The following is a 9,299-nucleotide window of genomic DNA, read 5'->3' as shown; positions in this document are numbered from 1 at the left end:
GCACGTCTCTTGATGTCTTTATGATAATGATGCTAATGCTAATACATTATTAAGAACAGAGTAGTTTTATTGTAGTATTAACATTTAACATAGGGTGTTACACTAGTTTGGCACCAGGGATCAGGGGTGCAAACAATCAACAAAAATGAATTTGGCGGTTACGCAACAGAATTTAGTTTCTATTTCAGATCATTTCAGAGTTACACATATTTAGTTACTCAGGCCCTTTGCCGAAGTTCCAAGTTTCAGTTTCAATTTGATTAAGTTTATGCCCACAATAAAAGAAGTGGGGAATATTTAGTTTTGCCATTCAGATTGAGGTGGAGTTGTTTGTCCAAATGGGAAGTAAGGCGGTCTTGATATGAAGAATATTCACAAAAGCAAAAATCTGTTGGAGAGGCTTCAAAGATAATTGTTTTGCCAGAATAAACAATTTGGAAAAAGTAGGAATGCAGGGGTGAAGTAGAAACAAGAAGCACAAGGTTTGTGGCTTTGGACAGTGAAGAAAAAGCCCTTTATGAATGTGACTGTAGTTCCGTTACCACTTGGACCTGTACGGCTGCCAGTGGAAGTGGCACGCTGGTATTTACTGATAGATTTCAGTGCTGATGGTAGCAACAAGAAGAATGTGTGCTCGGATTCAGACAAATGAATCACTCATTGCATAACATTTTTTCATTGACGCAGAACAGTGAACTTAAACATTCAGCCAAAGTGACTAAAAGCGTTCGAAGCGAACAGGTGAAATATCCTTTAGTCAGATCTCTTGAGGTGAACAAATCCATGTGCAGCTCAGATCAGCAAGTCAACACTGTCTGAGAAAATGCAAGGAGGGAATTTCATACTAAAAGGAACACAACTTTGTAGAAAACCCACTTAATTTGTCTAACTGAAACCAAGGAGCTTCAATTAAACTTTTAAGTGCATTTTTACACAGAAGGAAACAGACAAAATAGCTTTTCTTCAAATGTTAAACACTGTTCGTTTTTATTTTACATTATTTTTGATTGCTGTTTATTTCACCCACTCTTCATAAAGATAACTTCAAGTTCAGATATATTTTCAGATTGACTTGCACACAGCAGATCTACTTCTTCTTTCTGTCCATGCAGTGTTTTCTGTGCTGCTGGCTTCCACACAAAGCAGAAAAGTTACACACCCCCATGCCCCAACACTTGGCAACGGGCTACTATTCTACTAACTACTACTAAACTACTAAGTAGTTTGTGAGCGAGGTGCTGAAACCTATGCACATGCCAAAATTTAATTTATTAAAAGTCAATAGTCAACAGAAGGGTCAATTTTAATGTCTGTGTATTCCAGATGTTGTATTTGCTTCAAAAATTGCAAAACTATGTAATTTGCCCAGGGGTTTCTAAATTGTACGAACAGGAGAAACGGTTACAGCAATTCAAACCTGTTTGGAAGTACACATGGACAAATTTTAGAATCGGGATCCAACAGTAAGTCATTAGTCACCTCTTCTGATGGGAAAAAGTCAGTGGTTTTCTAAAAGGCAAATGTTAGCTGACGTTAGACAAGGCAATTGTTAAGAAGTGAAAAACAATGAACCTGCCACAGTACCATAAGTAGCATCACAATTGTAGGTGACACCAGCAAATGAAAACCCAGTCAAGAAAAATACAGAACATGCGGCTGAAAGCTAAATCTGGGTCATATTCGACATTCAACTATATACACCACACTATTGGTGTTTTTATTGTATTACCATTGTAAACTTAGTATCTTTGGGCTTGGACTGCAAACAAAACATACAAGAAAGTCACCATCAACTATGGGCAACAAGCCTGTTAAAACTAACAGGCTTTGTTGTTGTTTTTTTTTTTTTTTATTTTACAATTTTCTTACATTTTGTAGAGAAAAATGATGAATCAATCAAAATCTTTAGTTTTAGCTTCAATTTGAATCATTTAACAAAATGCATAAAGTAAAATTAACTGTGATAAAACAAAATGCACACCTTGTTTTCATAGGGGTGGTTTATTGTCTGTATACAGTATGAACAGGAGTCTATATTGATACTCATATGTGTAAATTACACACGTCATTAAACCCGTTCCTCCCCCTGCAGGAGGTTTTGAAGCGGACTTACTAGGACTTAAGCCATGGTACACAATCCCATCAGTCGCCTGCTATTACTCCGTTTGTCCATGATTTAATACAGTCCAAAAACCTTCTTTTAAATATACTGCAAAGATTGTACAGAATATAGAAATCCACACAATTAACTAAAGTACACACATTTTTTTTTTACTTTTATCCCTGGCATAAACCAACACATAAGTTGCAACTTTGAGGCTACTTGGATTAATCTGCTGAACATCTGGTCTGGACCAGAAAGAGGCTAGAATTCAGTAAGGATATTACAAAGCCAATTCTTCAAAAAACCAACAAAAAAAAAACCAACAAAAAAAAAAAAAACAATTACTTCTGTTAGAGCTATCACACAGTAACTAACGCAGCTAGTTTGTGGCAAGTGAGCAATATAATGCTTGTTGGGTTAAACCTTGTGACAATTCATCTGGGAGAGAAACTAAAGTGCTTGCAAAAGACAGCAAGCTCATTCATAGTGAATACAAAAGCAGGTAACATAAGCACTATACATTTTAATTTTTACATAAGCGTATACACACAATCTATAATATAACAGACTATGCCATGAATCAGTAGTCATAAATATTACATTGTGCATATTCTATTGCACATGTCAAGTGTTTGTATGACATGGTAGGTATAGGTTAGTTACCTAGATGTCATCTGTTTTAATACAAAGATGCACCAACACAGATTTCAAAGGACACAGGCTATACATTTTCACAAATCCACTTATTTTCTTCTTCTTAGGATGTATTCCTAAATAAAGCAAACCTATAATACAACAGTGATATTAAAGTGTGATAAATATTCATGCACAAATTGATGACACTACCTAAGATCTAATATGTGAAAAGATACTGCTGCACAAGCCAGCCATTGAATATGGATGGATGAGTGGGGTTTGGCTATATTGGGCATGAAATTAACAAAAACACAAAATGAGTGATCGGTAAAAAAGGCACATGGATTTCAGAAGAGCTTAACATGAACACACACATATCTGACAACAATCTGGAAGCCTTCTTTCTCAACAACCAAATCAACAGTTACAAAACAGACGATCACATGCAACCACAGAATTAGGTCCCACATTCAGTACTAAACAAAATCAAGATCTTCCCACAGTTTACGTTAAAAGACGTCTTCATTCAGTTTAAGCCTTTTCCATGTGTTCCAAAATAAAAGGACGTCAATTTAGGGTGTTCTGCCTTTTACTCAACAAAGGATGAAGATCAATCAAGTCTTACTGATACTAAAAATTATTAAAGGTATTTTGGTGCATGTTATGAACTACAAATGGGAGAGCAGAGGCTGGCACACTTTGCTTTGAGGGTAAATGTCACAGTTGCTGCCTGGGCCTGAAGAGCAGCTGTTCATGGGATGCATGGAGCTTCAGGGAAACTCTCACCCTCAGCAGTGTGCTGGACTGTGTGCTCCTGCAGAGCTGCAAGGTCAACAAAACGCTCCCCACACCACACACACTTAAACTGTGTCTCCCGTGAGTGCACACTCTGGTGCTTGGCCAGGTGCTCTCGTTGCTTGAAGCTCTTGTCACAGCTGGCACACTTAAAAGGCTTTTCCCCGGTGTGAACTCTGCGATGGCGCTGCAACTCAGACGAGTACCTGAAGCGCTTTTCACAGTCGGGACATTTCAGCGGTTTCTCGCGGGTTGGGTCGCAGCGGTGCTGAACAAATTCGGAGGAGGACACAAAGCGCTTGTCACACAGAGAGCATTTCAGTGGCTTCTCTGTGCAATGAGAGTTCTGGTGGCGTTGCAGCGTTGAATTCTTCTTGTAACCTTTGCCGCATACGTCGCACTTGTAGGGCTTCTCCACTTCACCACCACATTTGTGCCTCAGCAGCTCTCCTGACTGGCTGAAAGACTTCTGACAGGATGCACATTTAAACAAACTTTCCATACCGTGAACCTGCTGGTGGTAAAGCAGGTGAGATGGTTGAAGGAAACCCTTATCACACAGGTTACATTTAAATGGGCGGTCAGCTGGATTTTTGTGAGTGCGACGGTGACGTACAAGAGCATACTGCTGTTTGAAGCTCATCTGGCACTCCTCACATTGGAAAGGTCGTTCCTCTGAATGGGTGCGTTCATGCTGCCGCAAGTCAGATGGACGCTTGAAGCTCTTGCCACACGAACCACAGCGAAAAGGTCTCTCCCCTTCTGGCTGGCATTGATGATGCAGGAGCTCAGACGACTCCTTAAAGTGCATCTCACACAAATTGCACTTGAATAGGTGCTCGCCCGAATGAGCATACATGTGCCGCACAAGGTGAGAGCGGTGCTTAAAACTCTTCTCACATACAGCACATTTATACGGTCGCTCAGAACTGTGCGTGCGCTGGTGGTGCGCAAGATGTGAAGACTGGCTGAAGCTTTTATCACATGTGTCACATTTGTATGGCTTTTCACCAGTGTGTACTCTCTCGTGGCGGGTCAGCTCTGACAAATGCCGGAAGGACTTATGGCACACTGAACACTTATATGGCCTATCTGGTGCAGAGGCCTCAAACGCAGGAGGAGATGAGGCACTGATTGCTGCACCGCCACCAGACGTCTCACCGGTGGAGGGCTGCTGGGGGTTGGCAGCTGACGAGGTTGGGGTGGCGTTTCCAGAGCCTGGCCTGTAGGTTTTCTCGCAGATGGAGCACTTCATCGGGTTGTTTCCATTGCCATGCGAGTTGTGATGTTGAGCCAAGGAGGTGAGCAGCGAGAAGCCCATCTTACACACACCACACACAAAAGGCTTCTGCTCCACCTGCACACACTGATGCTCCAGCAGGTCTGTCGCCTGGCTGAAGATCTTCATACACTGCGTGCATTGGAAGGATCGGTCTTGACTCACCATGCACTGGTGCTCATGAGGGTTGGCCAGGTGAGATATGTCATGACCACAGGCTCCACACTTGTGCCCTCTCTCGCCCCCTACCTGTAAAGAGGGCTGCTGGGCTTGAACAGAGTGCTGCTGGGCATGCTGGGGCTGCTGCAGTGTGGCATCTGGCTGCAAGACCACTCCGTACACAGTGCATCCCAAAGGGTTGTCGGTCGCCTGGGGGAGCGTGTGCACGACAGAGGGCGGAGCCACTGCATGTTGCTGCTGCTGCTGCCACGCCTCTGTCATCCTTGCACTTTGCATACAGGGATTCAGTGCGAGGAGGTGATGGGGTTTTCAGTGCCAAACTGACAAGGTGGACGTGGTTTTAGAAATTAAATCAGCTAAGCTAAGTGCTGTGTCTGTATTCACACTGGTCCTTTGAAAAAGGTGAGAAAACCTGGAAGTAAAAAACAAAAAGCACAAATAGCTATGTGAACAACACAATAATACTGCAATAAGTAAATACAATACAGGATGTAGTATAAAGATGATCTACAGTAAACAACAATGTAAAGGACAGGAACAGTAACAGAAAATCTGCAATCACTTAGATAATTGACAGAAAATGTACATGCAACTATTTTGACCATTGATGCAAAACATTTGCTGGTTTGAGTTTTCAGTTGTAAGAATTTCCTGCTCTCATTGGTCTTAGATTAGTGTGAATTTAATATTTTGTGTGTTTAGACCTATTCTCAAGCTCCAGGTAACAAGAGTTTTTTTTTTTACTGTTAGCCAACTGACAGAAAATTTGTTTGATAATCGATTAATCGTTTCAGTCATTTTTTAAAAACAGAATGTGAAATAATGTGTCGCTCCAGGTTCAGATTTGGTGCTTCTCCTTGTCATATATCACCATAAGCACAATATTCTCAAGTCAACTTCAGCTCTGCCAAGTTATGAAGGCCACGCATTTCTGACGCTTTGTTGAAACGTAGTAAAAAATAATATGCAGATTAATCCTTAATGCAAATAACTGTTCATTGCAGCACTTGGACAAAAACACTTTAAGCATGGCAGCTTAAACACCAGAAGCTTTTCACCATTTTCTGCTGTTTTATTGCCTCAACGATTAATCATGCAAATAATAAGCAAGTGAATCATAAAAATAATCGTTGGTTTAGATTCCTAAACTGACACCAAGTGATAGGCTAACCTGGGAGGCCTAAAACTTGTTCCTGGATGATTAGTGAAATAAATGCACACGGGCAGTGTAAACAGTGTTATACCTGTGAGGCGGTGAACATGTTGACATGTAACTGACACATGTGAAGCATCTTTCCAAGAGAAAAGCTGCAAAAATAAGATTTAAATCGTAAGACCTGGGCTCGGTCTATTTCCTGAAATGCAACTCGAGCGCGTAATGTTCATTTCCTCGCGTTTTAAAGTGAAAAGATTCAAACGGCTCCGCGGTGAAACAGGCTGCTGTTCGCTTTGTTTCACACAAATGAGCTTTTCTAGAAACACATTAAACGACCCTGTTTGCTCCAGGACGCATTTAGCTCTGCGGCAGCGCAGCTAGCGGCTAACTGCTGCAGCTAACGTTTCCAAACAACTGGACTTCCTTGGTCCCGCTTTAGCTTCTAACCAGAAACATGGATTAATGTTTAATGTTCTAGACCACGCGAACTACAACAAGAAAAAAGCGACCGAAGCCACACGGTACCGTAGCTTCATCCAAGGCCACAATAACTGGTCTAACATTTAATAAGAGCTGCACACCGACCCCCAAACCAAACTAGGCCTCCCGGACCTGCAGGGGGAAAATCCGCCTCCTGCAGCCGAGTCTCGCACATCTCCAAAAAATAAACACAATTTACGAAAAAAGCTTTTCACGATCACTTACTCGAGCTGCTCACGGATGGGTTTTATTGGCGTCTCCAGCCTGGGGTCGACAGCTGCGTGGATATTTGGAGCTCGGAGGGCCGACGGGGGAAGAGATGCGGTCGAAGCCGGACGCCATCCTCCTGCAGACGGACGGACACCGGAAACCGCCACGCAGCGATCTGCAGCCGCCGTGCTGCTGCCGCTACAGCCGCTCCATGATGGAGATCCACCAGAGAGCCCGAAAAACCCCCAGGGCGAGATAAAGTGCTCCTGGAGTTTATTTGAAGGCTGTTTAAACAAACACAATGGCAAATACGAGCGGGCTAAGATATTAGCGGTTGTAGTTCCTTATTACACCAGCAGGGGGCAATGCTTCACCCGTTCACTTAACCGTCAACACTAAAACCTTCACACAATTGTCATTTTCACTATTTGAATAAAACCATAAAATTCAACAAAATAAATGAGTATGTTTTACAGTCAGGTCATTTTTTTATGGATAACGTTTTAAAAACAACAAATGTTGACCAAAGCACGTCACAAAGATATGAGACCAATATTTATTTCTTCTAATTGAGGATTATACTCAAATACAACACAAACAAAAATAAGGTTGATTAAATTAAACAGAGCAACAGCAAAGAGTAACTGAATAAAAACTTTGAACATAAGAATAAAAGTGACTCTTTACGAAGACTATTAAAAGGCTAAAGGAATGAAGGTGGTCTTCAGATTGATTTTAAAAATATAATCTTGTAGGTTGAGGCCAAGATCTGAGGGGTCTGGAAGTGGGACAGGGTGTGGGGATTCTTAATGGGATGTTAACCCATGCCACGGTTTAAAAACAAAGAAAAGAATCTTTAAATCAATTTTTTATTTCATGATGAGAGAAATGATCAAAACCTGAGGCAAGGTCAGATTATTTCCTTATAAAAATACTGTAAGATTTTACCAGGTCTGATTTTAGTAATTGATTGTTCTGTGTATAAATGTCAACTCATTCATGGTGTCTAATTAAATTGCCATATGAATAATGTCTGAGTTGACCTCTGAGTCAAATTAGGAAAACGGGCCATTGCTGTTAAATAAATGGGCATGTGGCCTGAGGTGAAGTGACACTTGTGTCTGGATAATAAATTAACAATAACCAACACCTTGCTGTTTAAGTATAAAATGCAATAAACCAGGAACTTTAAATTAGCTCTATTACATAAGTAATCTACATTACATAAGTAATGATCATCAATGATAACAATCTAGGATTATAAAATAATTCCACTCACAGGTGGAATTTTTCATTCTGTTTGACTTAAGAAACCATCCAGCTAATGAGCAGAGGATATTGGGTTTTCAAAATGAAAATGACATAAGAGTTTAATATTATAGCCGGTTAAATACATGTCTTTTCAGAAATCTTTGGCCTAGTGCCATGACCTCAACCACAGGATAAAGGGAAATACAGTGACCCAGGTCTTATTGCCTGTTGGACCTCACTAATGGGCTACCCAATGTTGAATCGGTTCAGTATATTATTTATGGCCACAGAATGGTTTAAAAATGGAATAATTTTATATGTACAGTATTTCTTCAAGGTCTATATAATAAGCAATGTCATTTTCCAACTTCTGTTAATGAACTTTAACAAATTGAATTTATAATGAATAGTTTCCCAGAATGGGCAGTGGATTAGTGGTTAGCACTGTTGCCTCACAGCAAGAAGGTTCCTGGTTTGAAACCCATCAGGGGCCTTTCTGTGTGGAGTTTGCATGTTCTCCCTGTGCTTGCGTGGGTTTTCTCCAGGTACTCTGGTTTCCTCCCACAGTCCAAAAACATGTATGTCAGGTTGATTGGTGACTCTAAATTGCCCATAGGAGTGAGTGTGAGTGTGTGAGGTTGTTGGTCTCTATGTGGCCCTGTGATGGACTGGGGACCTGTCCAGGGTGGACCCCTGCCTTTCACCCAGAGAGAGCTGGGATAGGCTCCAGCAGATCCCTGGGACCCTGGTTAGGAATAAGGGATAATGGATGGATGGATAGAGTAGCTCTCCACCATAGCTTTATTTTAGAGCAGAATGAACAGCAATTTAAAATGGTATTAGACCTTTTTGTTGGGAAAAAATATATTTGCAGAAACTTGCAAAAACTGTCATCAAAAGCCTGTTGTGCCAAGAAGCATGAAGAAGCGTTAGCAGTTTGAAAAAGTACAGTATTTGTGGGTGTCCATGTGACAAGCCAAAGGCTGTAGGAATAATGATTTTTGTCTGTCAGGTGCAATAGAAGGAAATAAAGTGTTGTTGTGGAGACACAAAGTCTGCAGAGGAAGGACATCTGTGTTTCAGATTGATATATGTATATATATATATATATATATATATATATGCAGGTTTACCCAGTTACATTTAACCTTCTAATTTGCAATGCATTACTACAGACTAAAGCAGTTGTTCTCACCCTCCTGGGTTGT

General features: G+C 41.0%; 1 protein-coding gene across 2 annotated transcripts; it reads right to left on the bottom strand.

Annotated features, from left to right (window-relative positions):
• Positions 1 to 1,982: 1,982 nt before the first annotated feature.
• On the bottom strand, positions 1,983 to 7,179 carry znf319a (zinc finger protein 319a). Of its 2 annotated transcripts, XM_026320244.1 has the most exons (3): positions 6,856 to 7,179; positions 6,239 to 6,302; positions 1,983 to 5,406 (listed from the first exon to the last, which is right to left on the bottom strand). In XM_026320244.1, the coding sequence occupies exon 3, from the start codon at positions 5,268 to 5,270 to the stop codon at positions 3,492 to 3,494; it is 1,779 nt and encodes a 592-aa protein (XP_026176029.1). In that variant the 5' UTR covers positions 5,271 to 5,406; positions 6,239 to 6,302; positions 6,856 to 7,179; the 3' UTR covers positions 1,983 to 3,491. The 2 variants fall into 2 exon arrangements, with proteins under 2 accessions (XP_026176029.1, XP_026176028.1); XM_026320243.1 differs by lacking the exon at positions 6,239 to 6,302.
• Positions 7,180 to 9,299: the final 2,120 nt, after the last annotated feature.

Source organism: Mastacembelus armatus, chromosome 3 (genome assembly GCF_900324485.2).
Source record: "Mastacembelus armatus chromosome 3, fMasArm1.2, whole genome shotgun sequence".
In the NCBI taxonomy this organism is placed as follows: Eukaryota; Metazoa; Chordata; class Actinopteri; order Synbranchiformes; family Mastacembelidae; genus Mastacembelus; species Mastacembelus armatus.
Note: the sequence above shows the minus strand (reverse complement) of the source record. Positions and strands in the feature narration are given on the sequence as shown.